This window comes from Exophiala mesophila (genome assembly GCF_000836275.1).
Source record: "Exophiala mesophila strain CBS 40295 unplaced genomic scaffold supercont1.6, whole genome shotgun sequence".
Taxonomy (NCBI): domain Eukaryota; kingdom Fungi; phylum Ascomycota; class Eurotiomycetes; order Chaetothyriales; family Herpotrichiellaceae; genus Exophiala; species Exophiala mesophila.
In genome coordinates, this window is record NW_015622509.1 from 1,280,147 (window position 1) to 1,305,988 (window position 25,842).

Below are 25,842 nucleotides of genomic sequence, written 5' to 3' on the forward strand. Positions count from 1 at the left end.
TATCTCTGCTCGAACGTCCGACCGGTTCTAGATCTCACAAGCAGCATCATCGATCGTGATGGGACCAACAATCGAAACGCACGTTGGCATTTCTGCCTGTGAGGGTTTGGAGGAACAGAGCCCCCAGTCACAAGATGCTGCACGAAAAAGCCTTATACGCAAGCTCGATTATCAGCTTCTCCCAGTACTCTACATGATCCTGCTTTTCAATTTCCTCGATAAGGTCAGCATCGGCAATGCACGCATCCAGGGGCTGGAGGTCGAGCTGGGCATGGATCCGAGGTCTAACCAGTTCAACATTGTCCTTTCCTTGTACTGGATTCCATATATCCTCTTCGAAGTCCCCAGTAACATCATCATGGCCAAGATCCGTCCGTCGACGTACTTGAGTGCCATCACCATTTTGTTCGGTAGGCGGGCGCTGTGGCTGGACGATCAATGTCGCCGACTGCCATGGACTGACAACATCTTTAGGAACGGCTTGCATGTGCCAGGCGTTTGTCAATGGCTTTGCTTCTCTAGTTGCCTGTCGACTCTTTCTAGGTCTATTTGAATCTGCGGTGTCTCCTGGTCAGCCAACCTCGGAGGCCAGCATGCATGCACTGACCAGCTGGCAGGAGTACTTTATCTAATATCCATGTATTACTCTGTGTGGGAAATCCAACCTCGCTTCGCCTTCATTTGGTCACATGGATTCGTTGCGGGTGCATTCGGCGGAGTAAGTGCCACCTGCATCCGAATCTTGTCCCTCGTTTCAACTACTCACCGACGAAGTTTCTGGCATATGCGTTGGTAAAGCTTGATGGGTACGCTGGGCTGTCCGGCTGGCGCTGGTACGACGCTCGTGGTCTTTGTGCCTGTTCAACGGATGTTGATTTTATGATATAGGATCTTCCTCGTCGAAGGGTTGGCAACGATTGTCGTCGGTATTCTCTCGTGGTTCGTGCTCTGGGACTGGCCATCTGACAACGCTCGACTCACCGATGATGAGAAAATTGCGCTCAATCGAAAAATGGAGGACTTCCGAGGAACTGAAGCGCGGATGAATCGTCTAGATGTACCGGCGCTCAAGCGCATAGCAAAAGACTGCAAAGTGTACATTGGGTCAGTTCTCGTCATGATGCATTCAAAGGCTCAGCTGATGTCAAGTCTAGAGCATTACTTTTCTGTTGTATCTCGACATCCACGGCAGCCTTGAGCTTTTTCATGCCAACAATTCTTCGAGAATTTGGCTACTCGAGATCCAAGTCCCAGTTGATGACTATCCCCGTCTACACGGCATCCGCGCTGGTAACCGTGGTCGTTGCGGTACTGTGTGAGCGTTTCAAACGACGAAGTCTTTTTGTCTTTATTGGATGTCCCATAGCGGTGGTAGGGTATATCATGCTCCTCTGTCAAGCGAATTTGTCCAGCGCCACCAAGTATTTGGCGATATTCGTCACGGGCGCTGGCATGTTTACAGTACAACCCATCATCGTCACTTGGCTCTTGATGAATCTTGCTGGGCACTATAAACAAGGAATCGGTATCGCCTTCCAAACGGGCTGGGGGAGTGTCGGATCTATTGTCGCCAGCAACATATTCCTGTCGAGAGAAGCACCGCGCTTCGTGACAGGTTACTCAGTCGCCATGGCATTTGTGGTTTTGGAAGCCGCCCTGGCCGCAGCGTTGGCCGTCTGGTTGAGGCGACAAAACCGTCTTCGAGATGAATTCGGCCTCGAGCTACTTCAGAAGATCCCGGAGCGCGAGTGGGACAATCTAGGAGACGAGCATCCCAGCTTTCGATACACGTACAAATGACGAGATAAATGGGATGGAAGATGCAACTGGTTGCGCAGGTGGCGGCAAAGAATTAAGGAAGAAGACTTTGGAAGACTGAAGCCGTTTGGCGAGTCATTGGATACACCGACGTCTGCCGGTAAATCTATTATAGTCAAAACGTGGCTGCACAGCTCTCCTATTTTGATATGTTCACCTAAACACATTCCCAGTCTTGTCCTAGTTCCCACTGGTACTTGCAAAAAGCGATCAGGGCTTCTGTCCAATAAAATTGTTTGACAACGTCTTCCAGGGCATTCCACTGGAGTGCTTTAAATGGGTAGTGTGTCTTGATATGATCAAGAAGAAGCTGTCCGGGTTTCTTTATGGAGTTGGATGGTCCATGCCAGGCATAGATGGCGATCATGCATACCCAGATGATACACCGATACTCGGCTAGTGAGAAGACATTGACATCATCTATGGAGCACAGGTGTGTGCTAATTTTGATTTTACTTGACTCGTACAGTGATCGACATGGTCTGGACGGCGTGATGGTGAAACAACAGTATTGAAGTAAAGCAAGTTGAAGGACTTCGTCTAGAGTCAGTGTAGATGGGTAGTTCGGTCGGAGTTGTGGGAAAGCCTCCCAATAATGACTATACTTTCTGTTCTTGGAGCTCAGGTCAATCTTAGCCGATTTCAGTTGCTTCGCATTTGCGGTCAGTCGATGAATACGGCTTATCTTCTCGACAGTCTCTAGATTCTCCGAGCTCATTCTCCCGGCTTCAACAAGGTCAAGGAATCCTGCTGGAATATCTTCCGTGGTAGGCTGCAAGGGTGCCTGATATGGAATATGGCGTAGAGTTTCTTCATGTGTGCCAGTGGGGGGCTCATAGTCAATCACAGAGTAACCTGTCTGTAGCGCCCAGGCCATCTCGAATCTGGGAATGTTAACACAAGATAAGTTGTAGACAGGGCAAGACCAGGGGGACTACTGACTCGCAAACAGTGTGTCTTGTATTGTAATCCAGAGAGTCGAGTCCTCCAGCAGCAGTGACCATGTAGCCAAGAACTCGACGATGAACAGCGTGTGGAGCTGTATCCCCAAAGAAACTCTGTCATCCACGTCAAAACGGGCAAATGTTGAAAGCGACAAGACACACATACCTCCACAGCAGCAAGGAAAGCTACTGCCATGATTGCGAGATTGTCAACTGCATTGTCTTCTCGGGCAAGACTTTTTCGGATGAGAGACAATGCTTTGCCCTTACTCTCGAGTAATTTCGATGACTCGGACGCTGTACGGCTCGAGGCTTGGTCCATGAGTCCTTGAATGAGAGTGGTGATTGGGTGAAAGACCTGCCGATCGGCGAGCACCTGGATGAAATCGGTGCCAAAGACACTGGAGATGTTGAATGGTTCGTAGGCATATGCACCAATTGGAACGACATTGTTCAGATCTAAATCGATAATAGTTAGTCAACATCCCAGGGCCGGAGGGAGGGGTTGTTTTTACAAAAGTCGAAGTATTCATGACCGGCGTATGCCTCGTCAGCTGCATTGGGTGGGAAACAGAGAGGGGGAGTGGGTTCTACGAGGAGGAGTTTTGCCATGCGTCTCGCCTCCAACATGGACCGAATGACACCGATGTTCTGCACCTTTCGACCTGAGCGCTTTGCAAGTGATGGACTGTTTGACACAAACTTGTGAGGGCCATATTTGGATCTGATACCTCTAGCTGGGACTAGAGCTGTGTCGTTCTCTAACAAGGCGCCCTTAGCAGCCATCCGACGTTGGTGGCTGACGCGAGCAGAATGACTGAGAATATGTTGTTTCATCAGCCTATCGCCCTCGAGATCGGCCACAAACAGAATCGAAGCCATGTTGAGGAGTTTGTGAGGAGACGGTAGGGCCGTCAAGGGGATCAGGGAATGCAAGATTCAACAGCAATATGGGATAATATTAACATAATAGATAAAATGCAGATTTTGTGTTCTGCGTTCGTGATGATTTGTCAAAAGCAAATCACTCGAGGCCTTGCCACAGAGAAACGGCGACATCAGAGCGAAATGGGACGAAGTTCTAAACGCTAAGGACGGTACAACGGCATCTGTCGAGAGTCGTGTCACGTGAAAACTGCGACGGGAGAAGCCACCAATGTCTCGCCCATAATTCCTCTCGTTGACCCTCAGACAGAAGAGGAAATAAGTCGATGTGGATGGATAGAGTCTCTGCTGACTAAATTCCGAAGCTTTTTAGGGATAGAGGTGGGCTGACAGGGCCCAGGGGTCCTGCCACGCACCGAGTACTTCGTATTGTTGAAGCTTCTGATGTCTTGGCCATGTTAGATGCATCTTTGGCGCTCGTGGCGCTCCAGTCAAGCGAAGGAGCCTATTGATGAACAGTGACACGCCACACCGCAATTGAGAGGTCAGTAAACGCGGAGTGAGGCGTAAAACCAACAGCCTACAAGGATCTGGGCGGGCTGTTGATGCAGAGACAATTGCAGTGTCTCGAATGCTAAAGAAAGTCCGTCCAGTTTTTAGTGGAACTTGAGGCTGACCTGGTCCAGCACGAGAGCACGGAGTATGTGTGATGACGGGTGGGCAGTTGAATTGATGCAGGTGAAGTGAGGCGTGAAACAAACCGTTGAGCATGTAGACACGCCTGGCAGTCATACAATCATCCAGCTGTGCAAATCATCGCGTATAGAGGTAGAGAAAGGGAACTAAAGAGCATGCCGTCAATTGCTGGAGTACGAGTTGTGGGTGTTGGTGTGGTTGACTCTTGAGTATTGTGGGGTCTTGGCAGAAGCATCACGTGGAATTGCGAGACAGGAAGAATTTGGAAGATTAGAAAGATGGAAGGAGCAATATGGTCACATGAGTCAAGTGTTCAGGTGCCCAGGTGTCAGCGAAGGAGCGACTGCAATGTTGAAAAGATGTTACAATAATAGGACCTGCCTCGTACTGGCAGGCGTCGTAGGAAACCTTCTCGCCCTCCAAATTCCAGGGTTGTCCAATAAGTGAGGGCAAGGTGGTTAGGGTGGTTGTTATCTGCTCGGTTCCAGATCCCGTAGTTCAGCGTCAATTTGAATTCAGACTCACTTAGGGCTGACAGCGTCCACACTCGGATGGAGAGCCGTGTCAGTTGACTCGTATAAGTCGGATACATTGCCCGGAAGGCACAGGTGCCGATGACGATGACAATGACGCTGACGCCTCCAGACTACAAGTCACCAGTAGGCCCTTACAGGTTGGCCGTTCCGAGGACGCTACGGACGCACCTGCTAGCCGGACGCCCTCATAATCCCAATGATGACTGGGTGATAACCAGCGATTGCTTATCGCCCAACCAAGAAATGGACGAGCTCTGACAGGTCGGACATGTCCTGTGGAGTTTGAGGGTCATACTGACGACTCGCTCTCGGTGAGGGATGATCGACCAAGAACCCTTAGAGCCCTTAGAACCCTCGTGCCCCTCCAAAGATCTACGCGGCCTTGGTCAGGGTGACTAACAGATTCGGAGACTCCCCGCCTATGCACGGTGGCTCTTGGGCTCTAAAGGGTGGTCTTGCTACCCCAGTTAGGCAATCCTAAGGACAAATTCCTAAGGAACGAGTGCCCTAAAAGTTTAGTTGTTGTGGAAAGAGATATGGACTGTCACGACTGACTGCCACCTGCACACGTCGGCGGTACTTGCACAGGAGATACCACCCACCCTGCCTCCTTCCTTACCCGTCCATGTTTAGAAGTCAGGAACAAACTCTCCCACGAGGAAGGCTCACACTGGCCCAACGCACCTGCGCTATCGCCGCACTATCTGGCTGCATCTCTGCGTCGCTTAGCACCGAATTCTCCCTCGCCCTCTCCCACCCTCTGGTTATCGTCGACGTTCATGGCTTCCTCCCTCGACCTCTCACATTGAGCGTATCGTTCTCACCATGCTACTCGCATGGCGCCCTTGGGTCCTCTGGGTTTCTCAAATTCTCCCCTCGACAACGACACCCAGCCTACCTCTTCTATGCCACCTCCTCCCCAGCCAGATCCGTCGCGAGAGCCCTCTCTTCCGCTTCTCGCCCCCAGAAACCCTCCTAAGCACGACGAGGATGTCTCAGCCCGTAAACAGTCCAAGAGCCGGAACGGTATAGCCACCCACGCCACCCTGAACCTCCATCATACCTCTTTAAACCCACCCTCTTCTCCTCCAAATTCGCTGACCAGGTCTTCTTCAGGCTGTATCACCTGCAAAAGCAGACGCATGAAATGCGACGAGACCAAGCCATTCTGCCAGCAATGTGCTCGTCGAAAAGTCACCTGTGGGGGCTACCCCAAACTCTTCAGATGGAAGCCCATGGGCCAGGGTAAAAATGGCCCAACAGAAACCCCAGGTAAAGGCCATCAGTATTGACCTTTCGTCTTACCACCCTAACTCACACCCAAACTCAGTAGGATCTCAGCCCACCGACACGCCCATGACCAGTGATTCTCAACCTGGCCAGACCTCAGATTCTCACATCCCCCGGTCCCAGTTTCATACCAGTGACAATGATTTAAATAAGCTGCCTCTCATTACCGAATCCCCCGAGATCCAGGAGCCTCATCATGATAGCATGCCCCCGCCACTCCATCATCCTCCCTTGATGATACCACCCTTTCGTGCAATGAATCCCTCCCACTTACCCCCGGACAGCATTGAGTCTGGCAGTACTGATCTCAGTCCTGGCTCCATCTTTGGTAGCTTTACCAGCACTATATTCGATCTCCAACAGCAAGACCTGCCCGATCTTGACGATCTTTCGTCCGAAAATAATCTCCAACTCGCTCAGCTAGGTCACATTCTGTCCGATGTGATCCCCTATCCGGAGGGTCGGTCGACAGCCGATCTTGCCTATTCTCTCGAGCAATCCCGATTCAATGCCGTCAATGAAACCTTTCGCCAACGCTGGTCCATCGATGCCTCCTCTGAACCCTTCTTCAGACCTCCAGAGGCTTCCCAGCAAAGGCCTGGATCACAATGGTCTGGAGCTGCTCTGAGCCCCAGCATTGAAGCTGTCATTGATGCCCTAGCTCGATCCCCGGCACCAGCCACTCCTTCTGACCAGCAAGGTGTCCGCACTATGGTTGATGTCTCCCTCAGTCAAAACGAGGAGTTCGACACCATGAGGTATCTCTTCGAACATCAAACCTGCACCATTCTCTCCATCAAAGACGACCACACTAAGAGCCCATGGGTAACCTTGATCTGGCCAATGGCAGCAGGCTACCCGGCCCTCTATCATGCACTCGCCGCCATGACGTGCTTCCAGTTATGCAAGACCCAACCCCAATTTCGCGGCTCTGGTTTGCACCATTTTCGATCCAGCATGCAGAACCTCGCACATGGTTTCAAAGACGATGTTGCTGGTCTCGAAGCCATGATCGCCACCCGACTAGCACTGGCTTTTGCCCAAGCTTGGGACCCTCAGAAGACTGCAAACGGGATCGATCATATCAACGATGCCAAATCCCTCATTCAAGAAGCAGCTTCTCAACATCGTCATCGCCGAACCACCCCTGCCAACCTGAGTCGTCTTAGCTTTCTGGCAAATACCTGCATGTACATGGACGTTATCGCTCGCCTGAACTGTTCAGAGCAGAACACAGCCAACAATCTAGCCTTTGTCAATGCCTGCAGCGCCTTGAGCAGCCACGTTCCAGGAGATCAACAGCTCGACCCGCTTATGGGCTGTGCAATCACATTATTCCCATTGATGGGCCGCCTTGCAGAACTCGTTGGCCGCGTGCTGATGAGAGCTGGAAAACAAAATTCACCTCCCATCATCTCCACCGCTGCAGAATTGAGGACGGCTATTGACCTATGGACTCCGTCCATCGAAGCCGAAAGTGCCGTCGACTATCAGGCCAATGTTACAGACGCAATTCAAACTGCCGAGGCCTATCGATGGGCAACCCTGCTCCTGCTTCGCCAAGCAGTGCCTGAACTCCCCTGGTCGCATTCCATCTTGGAATTGGCCCAGAAAGCCTTGATCTTTCTCGCCACCGTTCCGCTTACCTCGCGAACGAGCATCACACACATTTTCCCCCTTCTACAGGCTGGATGTGAGATCACTGACGAGGATGATCGAGATTGGGTGCGCGAACGATGGGATCTCATGTCGGCACGTATGTACACTGGAATCGTCGATCGCTGCCGAGAGGTCACAATGGAAGTGTGGCGTAGGCGAGACGATTACCTGGCTCGTCATCCTGGCATTCTACAAACTACGGCCGCTGCTAAAGTTGGAGTGTTGAGGCGCCATGATATCCCACGCTCTCAAAATGATGACGGCCAGTCGTCGAATATTGATCCAAGAGCTACATCTCCTCCGAATGATTTTCCCGATTCTGCAGCTTTCAAAAAGGGAGTTGACCCTCTGACAAGGGCCGGCTTCATCAATTACACGGTCAAGGGTGATTTGCACTGGCTGACTGTCATGAAGGAATGGCAATGGGAAGGTATGTTCAGCTCCCTGACCCGCACATCCCAATCAATCCCTTGCCTATGCCATTATTAACCACCAGCCCCAGTCATGCTTGCATAAGAGCGTATCAATAGACCAACAACTATGGGTTTCAGTCACATACTCTTTAGACGATATTGAAGACCTTGCTGGCGTTGGAGAACGAGCTTCGGAGCCACGCGTGGAGTTGTGGACAGGCCATCATTCCTTTTTCCTGCTCTAAACGATCAATGACCAAGCATCACTCATACCTCGAAAGTTCAAGTTCACGGAATGCGTGCCAGAGCCCAAAGCTGTTCAATACTGCCAAGAATCCAGTTCGCGACGCTGGCCAAATCCCATCGCTATATGTGTCCACCTTAGACTCCACTCAGTTCTGCCAGCAACCACTACCGCAAAGCGGCGCAAAAGCTGCCGCGTCTCCAGCATGAGATGTCCATTGCGACGACCCCGTACCATGACCATCATCGCGAGTCCAACCACGGTGCCCAACGCGACATCTACCACAGGAACACTTGCATGGGTGAGGCCAATCAATTAACTTAGGACCATGGAATGTACAGAATCGATGTGCAACATATGGTTATCGCCACCATCAAGCATGTACGACTCCCCGCTGCAACAACGCCCTTCGACGCCTGTAACGCCACCGCTGTCTAGCTCTACGCCCTTGCAACAACCCTCGTTTGCTAGGTCGGACACAGAATTCTTTGTCGAGGATGATGCCCAAGCTTTCGACCAACCCTCAAAGTTCCAACAGTAACAATATCACGCGTGTCGGTTGGTGCTTCGAATGTCCGTCCGGCCAATTCCTACATTGCCAGGAGGAAGATCAACCCGTGAAAACAACACATCTCATCTGGATCGGGGTTATACCCTCCTCCACAAATATGGGATTGACAATAACAGTGTTTAGAGCCGTCCATCCTGGAATCAGTGATTAGCCCATGTCCACCGTGTTGGATGTGTTTTAACTTGGTAAGAAATCCCGGAGCCAATACCAGGGTGCTAGTACAAAGCCAAGCAACTACCTACAGCGGAAATCCTATGATCGAGAACACCTTCTCCCTTACTACTTGTGTCATGATCTCTCCTGCTTCGTCTGCACTGCTCTCTTGGGATGTGTCAAGGGCGCAAAGAAGCAACGAGATGTATCTGTTCCGAATGCACTTACAGCAAGCATCATCATACTCAATCCGCTCATTCATCAGTCATCTTGCGACGAGCGGATGGCTGAAGATGCCCTGCATGAATGACATTTAGAGGACATCCAGAATGATCATGTGTTGCTAACTAAATCCTGGACGTTCCCAGATGATGACTGTGGCTGCCGCACTTCCTCCGTCACCCGTCCTCCAATGGTCAATGTTTCTACGGGACAGGAGATTATTTTACTTCTCTGGACCAGTCGATTTGCTTGCCCAGTCCTTGCAAGTCTTCGGCTAATGACTGAGATTTGAGTCGCCAAAAAGGTTCGAAAAGGCTTAGGAGCCATGTCCACATTCTCAATGCTTCTCATCTTAAGATTTAGAGGTAGGGATGTCCTTTCTCTGGCCCTGTGCAGTTTCCGAGCACAGTGCTGCTTTCTAACAAGATGTTGTTAACCTCAAAGCTCTTGACTGCAGTAATGTCAATATTGCTGACTTGTTTTCTGTCACATTGACTTCTGTTTCATGCATTACGAATACCATGTCTACGTTAGGCCTAGGTACGAGTGACGATTGCAGAGATATATCTGTGACCAGAATTCAAGAGTCCCGACACCATCCTCAGAGTGGGGAATCAGGTGAATCCTTACCCAATTCAGGGCAAGACTTGGCCAGGAACTTCTTACCTGTTCTGTTAGAGTTCTTCAAAAGAAAATTCTGACCAGAGACTATTGTATCATGTCTGTGAAAACGGAAATAGCCAGCCGGCATAGTGTCAACCATTCCATGCAAGGTGTGTGCCTAGTGATGGTGGTGGAAGCTACAGCAACGGCATCATTCTGCAGTCTTAGTAAGAGATTCCCGCCTACAACACTGTTCTTTTCGCCAGAGCCACCAGAACAACCGTCGACCAAGTGAGCAGTTTATTTAGCTTTAGACACTGAGACCTAATGTTCTGGGCCTATTCTAGCTCATTTCTGAGTTCACAGATGTTGGTTGTCTGAGCTCCAGCCCTTTAGCTTAATGTGAATTCCCTCGGGTCAAACTGGTTTACTCGAGCTTGCCCTAGACAATTGAGTTTATATTAGCTGCGCGAAGAATAGCCCTATTTTCTTGTAATGGTTCGTGTTTGGATGTCTAGAGATATGGGGATACCGTATGCTTAGATGTCTTATGACGGATGGTATTAAGTGTCTAGATGGTCATTGCTAGGTCGATCCCATCGGTCTATGTCACTGGAACAAGCTGCGAACTCAGTATCTAGGCATGAGGATGCCTATAAATGGCTCAATAAAGTACCTACTTGTACACATGACGCTTTCTATAATCCTAATGTCGACAAGGTGAGGAAAATGGATCAATCAGGCTTTGACGATCCATTTGCCCTTTGTCTTAACTAGACGAGAGGTCCACAACAATGCAGCAGCGACTATCATGACTGTGCCTGAGAAGATTCGGGCGCCGTCATATGTGGTCTTTGCATGTTGAATAATGGCGCCATTAATGGGAGGGCCTGCCAATGAAGTCCCGCTTATTGCAAGGAACATGCATCCCATCCGTCCGCCAAAGGAGCGCAGGTCTTCTGTCATACTCGCAATCGCCACGGGAGGCAAGCATATGACTGCACCGGATGCAAAACCATAGATCACGATCAGGGCTATCAAAGGCCCAGGGCTATCGACCGCCAACCATGACAGGGCCGAAATACCGCAAATGAGGAGTGCTGGCGCCTGAGTGTTCAATGGGCCAAGGTAATCCGAGATAAACGAGGGGATAAGACGTCCCATGATACTGGCCGCATTAAGTATAGGCAGTAGATACACCAAGGGAAGACCAGAGATCTCTAGGCCGATAGAGACGGCCCATTCTTCGACAAAGGTGAAAAAAGTATAAAGGCCGAGCATGGATACCGACAGCCCTGCTAGGTAAATGGCAAATTCGGGCTGGGTAAGGGCCGAGTATTCGATAAAGGTGCCACGACCTCGCGGCGGCAGCCGTGGTTTAGCTAGAGCCATGCTGACGGAGAGTGTCGCAAGGCATATGAATCCCATGATTCGCGTCGCCCATCCAAACCCCACCACGCGGATCAGGTGGCGGACCACAATAGGCAGGATGATACCCGCAACAGAAGCGCCAGACGAGACGATCCCAACTGCAAGTCCTCGTTTACGCTCAAACCACGTACTAGGAAGACCAACTGAGGGGACCAGCAAGCAGCTCGTGCCGAAACCCAGGCAGATTCCTTGCGAGAGCAAGACCTGGTAATATTTAGTCGCGAGAGATGTCATCATCACGCCAAAGACGATGAGACAGGTCCCAGACACCAACAACTGCCGATAGTAGCCCATATCAAAGTATCTGCCCATGAAGGCCGCACCGAACAGGAGCAGGAACGCCTGGATCGATCCAATCCATGCCACTGCAGATGTCGACGATGTGTCTTGAAGGCCTCCCTCTGAGGTATAGTATGTCTGGAAGGTTCCAAAGGAAAAGATCATGCCCCAGGTGTTGAACATGAGGAGGAACCCGGCCACCACTTGGAGCCATGGTCGGATTCCTATGTCCGGTGGGTGTAGAACATGTGAGCTTTCATCTTCCTTTTGAGTCAAGAAATCGACGACACTTGATCGGATTCGCTTCGACTGAGATTGTTGCTGACGGCTTTCGAGATCCACTGGTCGCTTGAATCAGTATAACCTTGGAGAACCCAAAGAAGATCACAGGCGATCTCAAATACGCCGAGGAGGGTGACTCAACAGATCGTCGTACCTTGTTCTTCCTTGACAGGCACCTGCATCCTGACTCCCACGGGCAAGACGAGACGAATATATAGATAACGGGGGATCTCCGCAAAAGTCTCTCGCCGCTCGCTCCAAAGGACTAATCTAAGGGCACCCACGCATGTAGGGCAGGGCACGAAAGCGGCTGGTCGTTGCGACTAGTCACGGTCGCGAATCACGATTTGGGAGTACTCGACCGCATGAGCATTTGCGTGATAAATTGATGAACTGCGATCCTCCTACCTTGATACCAAGCGAAAACAGAAACGTCAAGTGGGAGAAGAGGCAGAAGTCTACGTCAAGTCATCTCTGGGCATTGGTGATGTCCGGAGTCATCACCGACTACTACCTCGTCAGAATTTGGAGAAGAGGTTCCGCCAATGTTCAACTCCGAGACGGATCAGACGGCAAGTTCTCATCAAGAAAGCGTCAGAGTCGTGTGCGGGGGGAGGGGGGACGTCGGGGGTTGAATGGATCGAATGCGGGACCGTCCGTGAATAAGAAGAGACCCTTGAGAGATAACCGTACGCATTTGCTTGGGACTTGAGAGAGGGTTTCGATTGTTGTGCTTGCTGATCCAAGCGTAAAGAATGGCATCTTGGAGCAAGATTCATGATGCATGAGGGAAGAGGGACTCATGCCTGTCCTGGAGGCATGGAACTTTTCCCCAATGAATGCGACGAGTTCCCCAAACCGCCCGACCGGCTACTAAGCTGTCCTTTGGGCTTACCTTTCCCTTTGGTGAGGGAAGAGAGCGGTGATCACCGCTGGGGTACGTTGGCCAAGAAGATCGACCTTGGGTGCTATTGACGAGAATTTCTTTGGTATCGAGTCGCACAGAAACATCATGTTCTGAAGGGGTGATCAGATAGCTGAACACGAGGCTGAGAATAAGATATAGAATGAGGGTTTGAATATAGATATAGTATCATGTTTATATATATGCCATGGCCCCTGGCGAGTCAGGGAATTGCGTGCTCGATGGCGTGCTCAATCATCAAGGGCAAATAACGTGTCAATCATTACACCAATCAACGCAGCCCAATTATCCATGCCCTCAAAACGATCATTACCGATACGGGTCTGCTTGGGTCACATACGCCAGTCTGCGAATACCGGTCTTCGACCTTATAGTTTTGAAAAAGATGGAAACTACCTAGTAATAGGGAGAATTGGGAGAAGAATATATATGATGATTTTATTTTTTGGATATTATTGAATGCAGTCTGACACGTTGGTCAGCCTCGAGATCTATTGACAATGCATATGCTTGCTAGATGCGACTATCTTCCTCCGACATGACACCTCAACTCGTCCCAGCGTCAGTTCGCCGCAGTCTATACGGCTAGTTCCCAAACCGCTTGGTTAGACTACAGCTCCTCATCCACGTAGCAAGTGAACTTTGTTGGTTTGCCAATGCGGCCTGTGACCGTGCTTGAGAACGACACAGGGCTAGAAGACGATGACGAGGCAGGAGGCGTGGGTGGGGTGCTGCTGGACTGAGACGGGGTAGGAGTCGGAGATGGAGTTGGTGATGGTGTTGGCGTCGAGGTTGCCTGCGAGCTGGAAGCCGGTGGAGGGTTGTCAGAGCCTCCTCCGCTCATAAGAGCAGGGCCTGGGATGATATATGACGAGAAAGTCCTGTAGAGGTTGAACAAAATGCCAGGATCCTGGGCATTGTATAGCTGAGTGCCAAGGGTGCCGGTGGCGAGGGTATTGGTGCCAGAGCCAGTGACCTCGAGATTGAAGCAAGATGGGTAGTTCTGGGCGCCGTTCAGACTGCCAGCTGAGTGCAAGGCAATGATCTCGTGACGAAGGACATATTTTCCTGGCGCGATACTCGCTGGGATAGTCACTGTCCATGAGTTGTTCCGCGTAATCAGTTCATCTGATGCCCATCGACCTGGATTACTTCCCGAAATCAATCCACCTTCATTGATCTTGTTGAACAACAGCGTTGTCTTATCGACTGTCTGGCAGTCACCTCTGCAGGAAGCAAGGTAATCCAAGACAGGGCCGTGGTGAGACTCGGGCCAAGGGGTCCATTGAAGTTCGACGGTGCTGCCAGCTGCCACCGTGACATAAGAACCGCCTGCAGTTGCAACTTTATGGCAGATCATATCTGGAGATGCATAGTTGTCGACAAAGCCGTTGTCCAAGGTATTGGCGGTCCAGGCTGGGACCACTGGGATGGGGTTTCGCCATTGGAAATTGGCATTGTAACCTGAATACCAGTTTCCTCCTGCAACAACGCCAGAGACGGTGCCGTGTGCACGAACACCAGATGCAAGTACAAGTACTGCTGCGAGGATCGCTTGGTGGGTGGTGGACGTCATTCTGCGTCTGTCCTGTCTTTGCGATAGTAAAGAATGATATAAATGAATGGATGCTAGCAAGGGCTGCTGTAAAAGAGCGTGTTTGAATGAGTGAACCGTCTAAGCAGACGTAGATGAAGAATGAGCGACTTGAAAGAGCGTTGAATAGACACCTTCCAACGGCTGGCAACCTTCGCGAACTTATACCATCTTACCAGGTCTGTGCAATATCTTGGTCGACGGTTCTGGAGCTTACTTAGGTGCCGGGCAAGAAAATCCCTCGATTTGCACAGCATACTAGTCAATGCAAGGAGGTAGGTGACAGCAAGGCGACGCATCGACTAGCTCGAAGGCTGGTAGAGAGCGCCACGATGGCTCTGAGTCGAGGCCTTGCAAAGCACAGGCGCACAGACCTTGGTGGACAACAGCAGGATGAGAATCATGTGAGCTCACCGTCGGTCGCGTGAGAACAATGGCAACACCTGGCCCAGTCACGACACGTGGGCATCGCCATGTTCTTCCTCACATGGACAAACGGCGCGTGTGAAGAATTGACACGTCGAGAAGGTTGGGAGCCAAGTAAACTGCATGGTGCACGAGCTGTCTGGTTTAGGGGTCACGAACAATCCATCTTCTTATTCATCGTCAACAAGGGGTACTTAAGGGGCCTCGGGCTGGGCAAGCCCATAGTTGGGACCCCTCGACCGCCTTTGGGCGCGGTGTTAGGTACCTGGACCCCCCCAGCCCCCCTGATCTGTGCCCCTTCGACCCACAAACTCCTTATAAGAGATTAGCGCATTAAGTATTGTCAGGAGGCCAAGCCTTGTCATATGCATCAGCTTAGCGAGACACATTCTACAGTATAGTGTTGGTGAGAGAAACATGCAAAGCTCCGAGATCGCGCCAGATAGAGAATCAATCATTGTTAATGACTAGTAAAGTATCATCGTCAATGCTCGCTCTCGCTCGGCTCACAACACCGACTTGCCTCCCAACAGTTCAACCGCGGCGTTACTGATGCACGATTTTCTGGTCTCCTTAACCAACGCCCGGTATATCACTTTTCCATTCTCCCTCCACATCTCAGTTCTGATCGTTTGACCTGGCAATACCGTGCCACTGAATCTAACCTTGATCTTCTTGAACGCACCGAATTCTTGAAAGACGTGTTTTCCGCTGATGCCGAATGTTGCCAACCCATGAAGGATCGGCACCTTAAATCCACCTGCAGCTGAGAATTCAGGGTCGATATGCAGAGGATTACGGTCACCCATGAGGCGGTATAGCGCTGCGATATCCTCTGAGGTCTTCTCCTCGACAACCTTGTCGGGGGCTCGATTTGGTGGGTTATTGGGCGCTGTTGCTGCACCTCTGTCGCTAGGTTTACTTTGCCCTCCAAACCCACCAGATCCACGAATGAAGGAGACGTTTTCGTTGTAGAAAACTGGTTTGCCTGCCGAGTCCACAGTGGTAATGCCTCGTCGGACCAACGCCGCGTTACCTTTGTCGACCACTTCGATCAAATTTGTTGTTGTCGTGAGAGTTCCAGACGTCGGAATTGGGAATTGTTTGATTTCTAGGTATTGCTCGCCGTGGAGAAGCATACGCTGGTCATAGTTCGGAACGATGTCTTTGGTCTCGTAAGGGGACTTGGCGAAGTAAGTGGGCACGATGCCAAAGGTAGGCAAAACCTCGAATCCTTTGGAGTTCTCATACACCAGATTCAACTGGGTACGGCGTGCACCTAGGGACAAATTGTACAAGATCACGTCGCGATCGTCATACTTGTACGTCGATTTAATCGGTGTGAGTGCCATTGCAGCCGATATCTTGGAAATGTACTTGCGGTTGGCGCGGTCTTCTTGTGCCAACTTGCCAGCCTGAGTAGACGTAATGGTCAGTATGATCCCGGTCATTGGGAGGAGGCATCAAACGTACGATCTTGGGGTTCTTCAACACATTTCCCATGGTATACTTGCTGCCTTCTTGTGGTGTGTCGGGGTTATCAGCCTTGCCATTATCAAAGTTGCAAATTTCAGGGAAAACCTGAGCCCATGTCAGCAAACCTCAACTGATAATCAACTCCAGGAAACTTACTTTGGACACCTGCTCGACTGTTGGTACGCCCTGGTCGTGTTCAAAGTCGAATCCTCGGGCTCGTTGCCATCTTGTGGCGGCAAACCACCCTCCAGCGGCTTCGTACAATTGACCAGATTGAGGAGGTTTCTCGCTGCACAGGGCACCCAGAAGTGGTGCCACATACTCCGGCTTCATCGCTTGCACATCACTCTCAGACCACACAGTTCTTGTCATGTTGGTGCCAGCTGAGGGTGCAACGGCATTCACAATGATATTGTACTTGGCACCTTCGCGTGCAGTTGTTTTGGTAAAGCCAATGATGCCACATTTCTGATGACAGGTCAGTCAGAGAGCCCAAAAGGTATCGTACAATCAAACTCACAGCTGCTGCATAATTAGCCTGTCCAAAGTTTCCATAGATGCCGCTGGTACTGGTTATGTTGACAATTCTTCCAAACCGCTGTTTTCTCATATAAGGCCAGGCGGCTTTCGTGACCTTGTATGTGGAGCGAAGGTGCACGCTCATCACCGAATACCATTGCTCGTCAGTCATGTTGACGAAGGCTTTGTCTCCCAGAATTCCAGCATTGTTGACAACCACATCAATCCGCCCGTACTTGTCAACAACCTTGCGGACCACGACATCCCCTTGTTCAGACGACATTGAGATTGCAAATGCTTCTCCTCCGGCCGAAACGATCTCGTTTGCCACCTTTTCTGCATTCTTGACATCATTCACGGCAACTTTAGCACCTAGGCTGGCAAAATGCAGACTATAGGACCTGCCTAGTCCAGCTCCACCTCCAGTCACGAGAACAACTTTGCCTTTGAAGTGCACCGGGCTCGGAGGGGTGACGATTTCCCTGGGGAGCTTACTAGCCTGTTGGAGCAGTCCAGTCAAATCTGCTGGTTGTGTAGGGAACTCTGAGTTGCGCCAATCTATGATCCTGTTAAAATTCTGCAGGATCAAGTCAGGACTGAGACTGTCTGGGTTGGCCAAAAAGCCGGCACTCCTTTCCCAGCGGATCTTGCTGTAGTGGCCAGCAGCGGCTTCAAAGATGCTTCCAGTTTCGTTACAGCTCTGGCTTACGAGGACGCCCACCAGAGGTACAACCCAGTCAGGTTTCATGACGTCCATCATATCCGAGGTCCATACCGTTTGGGTCAGCCTGCTCGCAGCTCCTGGAGCCAGAACATTGCAGGTGATATTGTATTTAGCTCCTTCTTTGGCCAAGGTCTCACTGAAGCCCACCAACGCCATCTTTGCTGCGGCATAGTTGCTTTGACCAAAGTTACCAAATAGGCCTGACGAGGAAGAGGTGTTGATGATTCGGCCGAATTTTTGTTTGCGCATGTGTGCCCATGCTGCGCGGGCTGTTTTCATTGCTCCATGCACATGCACGTCCATGATGACATCCCAATCCTCGTCCTTCATATTCAACAGTGAGACATCGCGAAGGATGCCGGCGTTGTTGATGAGAATGTCGACTCGCCCAAAGTGCTGGATGGCGGTTTGGACAATTCTCTCTCCATTCTGCACTGGGTCGAAATTGGGAACCGCAATGCCCCCAGCGTCGGTGATTTCTTTGACCACGGCATCGGCCACCCGTGCGTTCCCACCTCTTCCATCCTTGCCATCAAAAGAGCCTCCAAGATCGTTTACCACCACCTTTGCACCACGGGATGCTAGGAACTTGGCATATTGCTTTCCCAGCCCATTGCCTGCCCCGGTGACAATGGCAACTTGGTTATCATAACGAATCGACTCCATGGTATTCTGAAATGCTTCTGAGCACCAGACATCAAGTGGACGCAAGGATGAATTTCGAGAAATCCTCTTTGATATCCAACCTTGGCCGAGGCACACATCGGCCTATTCGGGTATTCATAGTCTTGGTTGCGGGTGACTTCCAAGCTTCCCCGCAATTTCCGGGGTTGAGGGCGGCCGAGGTTCTCCATATTCGTAGATCCCACTAGGTCTATACCGATACAAGGATAGGTTCTTAGTATACCGTAATAACGTTTCTCTCCATTTTGCTCATGGGAATGATGAATCACATCCTAACAACCTCCTCCTGAAGCCCCGCCATGTTGGTGCTCCAGACAGTGGGGTGCCATTCTCATAGAGACAATCTGGGAGAGCATCTCTGCTTTTAAACTTCGGGAGGATTTTGGCCCCAGTCACTTGGCAAGATGCTTACGATGCTTGCTGTACTACTGTGCTATATGTCATCTTCTTTGAAAATCCTTCATGCACACAACCTATTGCGGAGGATTCAATATGAAATCTCAGAATAGGCCTACCTTGTTGTCAACAGTGAAGGCCGCGCCGCAGGAGCCGGACCCGTATAGTTGAACTCAGTACACTCGGCTGACTCGCACAAGCCGAGGGATATGATATGCTTTGAAGAAGGCCTCCATATCTCAGTCCGCCGATCGGAGTGACGGAGTCTCACTGTTCAACCACTACTTCTTCACAGGGAGGCATGTAACCGTGATCGATCGTACCTCTTTCACATCAGATTTCTCTTCTACATCTATTCAATGAAATGGCATGGATCCTTGTCATCAATGAGGGTAGATACTAGTTTGGTAGATCCTAAGGCCACCCAGCGGTCTTATGGTCAGGCTACGCTTGGCTGACATAGCCTGGCCTTGATAGAGGGCCGTGATGGTATACATAGATAAGAATAGGTTGCCAACATCGACACCTCAAAGTCTTGAGGTACCCTCAGGTAATATTTCTAGAGGCCTAAACGCGTCCTACCTGTTGAAAGCTTGCAATTAATACACCACTTGGAAGAGTAAATCAATTCCTTCTCACAAGTTCAACCGACGCTGACTACCACGGACCTAAAAAAGCCCTCTACCATGGCTGACATCGCTGCGTCTCTGGCCGACTGGCCACACATCTGGGCGTTGTTCTACGCAGCTATGCTCCTCGTCGTCTCAGTGGGCATGTTTACGCCGGCAGCTTATTGCATCTGCGATCAAGCTGGCTACCCACAACGGCGCGATCAACCTCTCAATATTTACGTCTAATTATGTGCCGGCTGTCAGTTCATGCTTGGCTCGTCAGTGGCTATACTCGTGGCCGCTGGCGAATGTAAGGCTGTCAGTGTGATCATAGCAACCTCGACTCCCATGGGCATCTTGGGTACGACACTGCCGGCAACCAAAGGGCGCATGGGATTCGGGAAAGAATTTTGGTCCCATTTCCGGCTTACAACCATTGGAACATCGGCAGGTTGGAAACTTGTACAGGAAAATTGGTGAACGAAGGCGGCACATGCGCATCATATTGGTCTGAGGAGTTAGGGATCGAAGATTTCTGGCGGTCGTTGTCCTTAACAAAGGGTAATGGCATGACAAGTAAAATCATGAGATACCACTGCTATATTTCCTATAGTGGAAATGCTCCAGATAATTGTGAAAAAGTGATACAATCCAACAGGAGTAGATTTCAAGTGGAAAAGGAGATGAGTGTCTTGATAATCACGTGAACACTGAGGTTTCGCCAAGCCGCCCCATTGAAGAAAAGCACGTGCCAGGGGGGGCCACGTTTTTGGAGCGCGGAGGAGCACAGGAGACACAGAGGCCAAAGTTGACTGCGGAGATGTGTGGATTGGGACACTTTTTCTAGACATCGACACCATCCATCCCACGGCAACAATCTTTTGTAAAAGGAGAGATCCTTTCTGCGAGACAAATCACCGCATTCCGATTCCCTCTCCCCACCCTCCTCTGTTTCCCTCTCTCTCTCCGTCTCCCACCTGCAACCATGCGGTTCCTCACCGCGGCAACCATCACTGCGTTTGCGGGCTGGATAGGGGCCGGACTGGCACACAACATTCAACTCAGGGCTCACACAAGAGAATGTTTCCATGAGGAACTACACAAAGAAGACAAGATGACGGTGACATTTCAAGTGGGCGACCGCGAGTCTGGGGGTGCTGGCAACCTCGACATTGATTTCTACGTATGTTCCCGATGGTGAACCCGATGCAGGGTTTCAGTTGGATTCGCTTTTGACCCCCACTTGAGGATCATGACAAGCTAACACCTATTTCTTATGCGGACTTGCAGATCACCGACCCTACAGGCTCCTACGAGACACAGATGAGATCGGTTTCGTCGGGCGACTATTCCTTCGAAGCCCGCCACAATGGACGCTACATCTACTGCTTTAGCAACGAGCACTGGTCTGCCAATAGCAAAGAAGTTTCATTCAACGTACATGGTGTTGTCTATGTGTCTGAGTCAGAGGCTCCACAGGACCCCTTGGATACAGAGGGTATGTCGAACCTGGCACAAAATCCGACCTGACTAACCACTCGCACCTCATAGTCCGCCGTCTATCTGAATTGCTCGCCCAAGTCAAGGACGAACAAGCCTACATTGTCGTGCGAGAGCGAACACATCGAAACACCGCCGAGAGCACCAATGCAAGAGTCAAGTGGTGGTCGATATTCCAGCTGGGTGTTTTGATCGGAGAAGGTGTCTTTCAGGTCTGGTGGTTGAAGCGATTTTTTGAGGTGAACAGCCGACCCTTGCCTTGATCAAGTTGTCCTGTTTTTGGTCTCTTTCAGATGCTTCCAGTCCAAAGATTGGAAGATCATCAATCATATCCGTCATAGACGTTCTGTGGCTGACTGGATCTTTTGTTGGAAACAGGTCAAGCGAGTTGTATGATAGATGACGATGGACTGCGATCCACAGATACGATCAAAAGTTGATTGCCGATTGAGCATCCTTTAGCACGACGGATACCATCAGCGAACAGATTCCACCAGTCTGGTCACAAGTGAGGATTGTCTGGACACGACAAGAAAACATAATCAACCAAACAAGGAGCAAAAACCTCTTCAGTTTCGACTGAGAATTTCCATACTAGAGAAGAAAGGATGAAGAAGGAAGTTGCGACCTCGTCACTAGCCTAGTTGCATAAAGTCGACGAGGAAGGTGCGAAACATCTATAGTCACGTGATACCACTCCTGCCTTCCCAACAAATCATCCTTTATTTTTCCTCGAGCACTGCGACACCTTAGAACCTGTCTACACGTCTGCATTCACCACCTTAATGCCTGTACCTTCATTCTGATCCCAGTCAGTATCTGAAGGTCAAGTCATAACCAATACACAGAAGGGCCTAGATCCTCACGTTAAGCAGCTCTCGGATTCTGGTAAGGTCCGTACCTGAGGGTTATCCAGCCACCAGTCTCCCTCTACATATTTGCAACTCGGTTAACTCATTATACAGTACGAGTACTAGCAGATGAATGCTCTTTGCTGACGGAAAACCGCGTGGCATTCCGCGTTTGCGCAATGCCAGGGCTCTCGGCCCCATTTCAGTCCGCCCTCGGATTCGCCAAACGCAGGCAATCAGCTGCAGCGCCAACCCATATCAGGCACAGTTAACGACAGGATACGAGCACAATGTGACCGCTTCATTCACTCGGTTCACGACTCAATTGGCCCCCTCAAGCTTCCTATCCAAGCTCGCTTCGCTTGTTCTCAAGCTTTCTTTCCCCCAAACTCGTTATGCCCATACTTGCAAAGGCTACTGGTCGCTCCGCACCGTAGCTTCAACCCGGCCATGGTTACTAGAACTGTCGTCAGTTCCGTGCTGGATCGGTCACATTACATTCCTCGGTAGGCCAGTCATAACTAATGTCACTAGGTAGGACAGGCATCCTCGGCCTCGGGGAATTTTTCCAACCCCTCTACACAATTACCCTCCTTCTAGTGTTGACTTGCTCATGCAGTCTCATCGGATGTCGACAGCTCCGGCTTTCCATCTAATGTTGGATTGGGCTGAAAACCTTCGAGGATAAAGACTCCCAAGCGCCACTTGAGGCCGTTGACTGGTTATAGGTTGGTGTCAACCTACTGGCCAGTGGCGTGCTTGTGGTGTGCTATAGCCGCCTTTTGTTGCACATTATTTCGACTGCCAACGTATTTTATTGATTTTGTTACTTCTTGTCCTATCTCACCCACACTCTATCTAGTACGCGACGCGAAGATCTGATTAAGGTTACTCTGCGATTTGACGACGCTAGTATCACTGCTAGAAGAAGCCCCTCCTCGACCATACGGTCAATTCAAGAGAAAGGTCTCTTCACCAATTCATCAAGATGAAGTTTCCATGGTCGAAACAACCAGATCCAAGCGGAAGTGAATCTCCATCTAGTGTGAACGCCACACCTGACTCTCGGGAATCGCTTCAAGAATCCCCTGCCACTAGACAAGGCTCTGATCCAGAAAAACTGCAGACTTCAGAATCGCCATTGACAAAACCATCACATGAGCCAAATACGCCCACAAACATGACTGATCCTCCATCGACAGAAAAGGAACCAATAACTGATGGCCCGGAAAAACTAGAGCCTTTAGCCCAGACCACATCAACAACTACAGCTCCTTCCGAGGCCGATGCGGGCCCTGGCGAAGACGACGAAACGAAATATATCCGTGGATTGCCTTTACATCTACTGACTCTTGGCCTCACCATGTCAACCTTCGTCATTGCTCTCGACAATACCATCATTGCCACTGCCATCCCTCGCATCACCACTGTCTTCAACTCTCTCGATGACGTCGGCTGGTACGGGTCCTCATATCTATTGACCACTACTTCCCTACAACCTTCTTTCGGCAAAGTCTATACCTATTTCAACATCAAGTGGACCTTTATGCTGGCCCTCCTGATCTTCGAGGTGGGTTCTGTTCTGTGTGGCGCAGCCGTCAACTCAGAGATGTTGATTGTCGGACGTGCGGTTGCGGGTGTCGGTGCTGCGGCTTTATTCTCTGGCAGTATGATTATCATTGGCTATTCCGTGCCTTTGAGGAAACGGCCCATCTACGTAGGTCTCTTGAGTTCTATGTTCGGAGTGGCTTCTGTTGTCGGACCTATCCTCGGGGGCGCCTTTACTGATCGTAAGTCCCCTCAATAATGTATGTTTGCTGCGAGCCCATTGACTGACCTACGCCATTGCTTCAGGCATCTCCTGGCGCTGGTGCTTCTACATTAATCTTCCTATTGGTGCCATCGCTATCACCGTTGTCTTCTTTTTCTTCCACAATCCAAAGAGAAAGCATTCCAACCTCACGCTCAAGGAGAAAATCGCCCATCTCGACCTTCTGGGTGCCTTTTTCTTGATTACCTCCATTGTCTGCCTGCTTCTTGCCTTGCAATGGGGTGGCACTACCCACCCATGGTCCAATTCTAGGGTATGGGGCTGTATCCTCGGATTTGCCCTACTCATGGCCACATTTACCGCCATTCAATTATGGAAAGGCGATCTCGCGACGCTGCCTCCAAGGATTCTCTTACGACAACGTACGGTCTTTGTCTGCGCATTCTTTTCGGCGTTTCTGGCCATGGCTTTGTATGCACACATCTTCTACTTGCCATTTTATTTCCAGGCCGTGAAAGGAACCACTGCCGAACAATCAGGAATTCGAACAATACCGTATTTGGTCAGCATTACTCTGGCGTCCATCGTCGTCGGCGGTAGCATCACTGCTTTGGGGCCCTATGTTCCATTCACCTGGGTCGGTTCCGCTATATTCACCGTCGGCGCAGGACTGCTATACTCTCTGAAGCCAGATTCTTCCACTGCAACATGGATTGGGTATCAACTCGTCGCGGGAGTCGGTGCCGGGTCCTGCATTCAAATTCCTTTCATTGCCGTACAGGTTGTATTGAGCAAGAAGGATATGCCCGTGGGCAACGCTGTGGCCATCTTCTTCAATTCCCTCGGTGGAGCGGTGTCCATTTCCATTGCACAAAATATCTTTTCCAATACTTTGATCAAGGAAATCCCACGACACACAACCGGAGTGGATCCTTGGACTATAATCATGGCTGGGGCGACGAACATTAAGGCAGTTACGCCGCCGAGTGAGCTTGCTGGTGTCCTATTGTCATATAACATTGCTGTCACCACAGCGTTCATCTTGTCCATAGCGTGTGGTGGAATCGCCTTTGTGTTGTCACTCGGATTCGAATGGAAAACGGTCAAGGGAAAGAAATTAGAGATGGGCGGTGGTGCATAAAGGATAGGTTTGGTCTTGGTGCTCCCTCATGCATATATAGAGGATCTCGATGAGAGACATGATATGCCCTGAGTTTGCAGCATTGTTATCAGCCTGGCTTGTCTGGTGCCAAGTCTTCACCCGGCACTCTCTTGATACCACGACGACATAAATTCGAATGGTTGAACTCCCTGGAACAATTTCTCCTTCAAGACATTGTCAGCTCTGGCATCAAGTCGTCAACGCAAAAGGAGGAAACTCACAATATGATGTGAAACTACAGCATCAGTCTTCCAATGCGATGTAAGCGACTTGAAAGTAACGAACCCCCCACACGTTACATCATGAAAAGGAAATCTCTGAAACGTAAGCACATACGCACCCGACTCAGGATCAAGAATCAAATCCTCGAGAACAACACGACTCCGCTGCGGCACATCAGAACAAACCACCGGTACCAACAAACCCTTCTCTTCTAGTCGCACCACCCTCGTCGCAATAGTCGCCAACAAAACCCCATCATGACCACACTTCCTCAACCCCTCCACCGCTTGTCGTCTCACACTCACATTACGATACTTCGTCGCCACAGACCAGAACATGGGGATGAGTTTTCTAGTCGCAGAGACCATGCCATCATGCATCTCAATCATGTCGTTAATCATATTGGCTTGTAAAATCGTACAGGAGACAACAATGGTTTCAAATTCACTGCCGTACCAATCATACGCCATTTCTTGGTGGAAGGGAGAACAGCGTGAGATGATGTACAGACTTAAATGGTACATGCGAAGGATGTAGAAGTCGATCATTTTGGCGCGGCAGGGGCCTTGGGATGGAGAGATTTGGGAGTTAAAGGTGACGAAGAGTCGTAGCCAATTGTTGAGTCTGGTGGTCAGGGGGCCCGCGGTGTGGAATTTGCTGCGTGGTGGGTGATTGAGATAGTGGTGCTTGTCCTTGTCGTCCATCACCGACGTGAAACAATCTCTGGCCAATACTTGCAACTCCTCAGCCGCGTGGTCTAGACTGGTAAAGAAGAGATCCGTTTGTCCATGCAGCATATACTGTACATTAACCCATTCTTCATTTTCAATCGGTAGTGGAAACCGGAAATGTAATGGTGTGACCTGCTGTTCAAACTCCCAGGTTTGAAGTTCGAGATCGGAGAAGATGGATCCGATATCGAGTATGACACTGTCGTTGTAGTACCCCAAAAAAG

The 25,842-nt window shown here is 50.3% G+C and overlaps 6 protein-coding genes across 10 annotated transcripts; 3 read left to right on the forward strand and 3 right to left on the reverse strand.

The window, feature by feature from the left end:
• Positions 1-58: 58 nt before the first annotated feature.
• On the forward strand, positions 59-1,800 carry PV10_08374 (uncharacterized protein; the record flags this gene model as incomplete). Its single annotated transcript, XM_016373379.1, has 6 exons — positions 59-410; positions 475-570; positions 618-718; positions 775-833; positions 889-1,104; positions 1,155-1,800. 6 exons carry the CDS (start codon positions 59-61, stop codon positions 1,798-1,800), a joined length of 1,470 nt encoding a protein of 489 aa, XP_016220290.1.
• A 75-nt stretch (positions 1,801-1,875) lies between these two features.
• On the reverse strand, positions 1,876-4,462 carry PV10_08375. 2 transcript variants are annotated; one of them, XM_016373380.1, is made up of 4 exons: positions 3,278-4,462; positions 2,929-3,221; positions 2,761-2,876; positions 1,876-2,702 (listed from the first exon to the last, which is right to left on the reverse strand). In XM_016373380.1, exons 1-4 carry the CDS (start codon positions 3,642-3,644, stop codon positions 1,976-1,978), a joined length of 1,503 nt encoding a protein of 500 aa, XP_016220291.1. In that variant the 5' UTR covers positions 3,645-4,462; the 3' UTR covers positions 1,876-1,975. The 2 variants fall into 2 exon arrangements, with proteins under 2 accessions (XP_016220291.1, XP_016220292.1); XM_016373381.1 differs by having other exon boundaries at positions 1,876-2,876.
• Positions 4,463-5,040: 578 nt separating this feature from the next.
• Positions 5,041-10,307, forward strand: PV10_08376. 4 transcript variants are annotated; one of them, XM_016373383.1, is made up of 4 exons: positions 5,041-5,905; positions 5,996-6,151; positions 6,210-8,258; positions 8,331-10,307. In XM_016373383.1, exons 1-4 carry the CDS (start codon positions 5,716-5,718, stop codon positions 8,342-8,344), a joined length of 2,409 nt encoding a protein of 802 aa, XP_016220294.1. In that variant the 5' UTR covers positions 5,041-5,715; the 3' UTR covers positions 8,345-10,307. The 4 variants fall into 4 exon arrangements, with proteins under 4 accessions (XP_016220294.1, XP_016220293.1, XP_016220296.1 ...); XM_016373382.1 differs by having other exon boundaries at positions 5,041-6,151; XM_016373385.1 differs by having other exon boundaries at positions 5,996-8,258.
• A 389-nt stretch (positions 10,308-10,696) lies between these two features.
• On the reverse strand, positions 10,697-12,428 carry PV10_08377 (uncharacterized protein). The gene is made up of 2 exons (XM_016373386.1): positions 12,181-12,428; positions 10,697-12,085 (listed from the first exon to the last, which is right to left on the reverse strand). The coding sequence occupies exons 1-2, from the start codon at positions 12,206-12,208 to the stop codon at positions 10,773-10,775; spliced, it is 1,341 nt and encodes a 446-aa protein (XP_016220297.1). The 5' UTR covers positions 12,209-12,428; the 3' UTR covers positions 10,697-10,772.
• On the forward strand, positions 10,738-13,158 carry PV10_08378 (uncharacterized protein). Its single transcript, XM_016373387.1, has 2 exons — positions 10,738-11,382; positions 11,448-13,158. The coding sequence occupies exon 2, from the start codon at positions 12,415-12,417 to the stop codon at positions 12,736-12,738; it is 324 nt and encodes a 107-aa protein (XP_016220298.1). The 5' UTR covers positions 10,738-11,382; positions 11,448-12,414; the 3' UTR covers positions 12,739-13,158.
• Positions 13,159-13,365: 207 nt separating this feature from the next.
• Positions 13,366-14,920, reverse strand: PV10_08379 (uncharacterized protein). The gene has a single exon (XM_016373388.1). The coding sequence runs from the start codon at positions 14,525-14,527 to the stop codon at positions 13,562-13,564; it is 966 nt and encodes a 321-aa protein (XP_016220299.1). The 5' UTR covers positions 14,528-14,920; the 3' UTR covers positions 13,366-13,561.
• Between the last annotated feature and the right edge of the window lie 10,922 nt (positions 14,921-25,842).

Excerpts from the sequence above, each read along its gene's own strand:
- PV10_08377 (XM_016373386.1), bottom strand. The coding sequence starts at position 12,208 with ATGCAGGTGCCTGTCAAGGAAGAACAAG. Across the intron at positions 12,086-12,180 it reads GCCTGTCAAGGAAGAACAAG|TGGATCTCGAAAGCCGTCAG; the intron begins GTACGACGATCT and ends TCAAGCGACCAG.
- PV10_08379 (XM_016373388.1), bottom strand. The coding sequence starts at position 14,527 with ATGACGTCCACCACCCACCAAGCGATCCTCGCAGCAGTACTTGTACTT.
- PV10_08376 (XM_016373382.1), top strand. The coding sequence starts at position 5,716 with ATGGCGCCCTTGGGTCCTCTGGGTTTCTCAAATTCTCCCCTCGACAAC. Across the intron at positions 6,152-6,209 it reads TGGCCCAACAGAAACCCCAG|TAGGATCTCAGCCCACCGAC; the intron begins GTAAAGGCCATC and ends ACCCAAACTCAG.
- PV10_08375 (XM_016373380.1), bottom strand. The coding sequence starts at position 3,644 with ATGGCTTCGATTCTGTTTGTGGCCGATCTCGAGGGCGATAGGCTGATG. Across the intron at positions 3,222-3,277 it reads TCATGAATACTTCGACTTTT|ATCTGAACAATGTCGTTCCA; the intron begins GTAAAAACAACC and ends TTATCGATTTAG. Across the intron at positions 2,703-2,760 it reads ACAAGACACACTGTTTGCGA|ATTCGAGATGGCCTGGGCGC; the intron begins GTCAGTAGTCCC and ends TAACATTCCCAG.
- PV10_08378 (XM_016373387.1), top strand. The coding sequence starts at position 12,415 with ATGAACTGCGATCCTCCTACCTTGATACCAAGCGAAAACAGAAACGTC.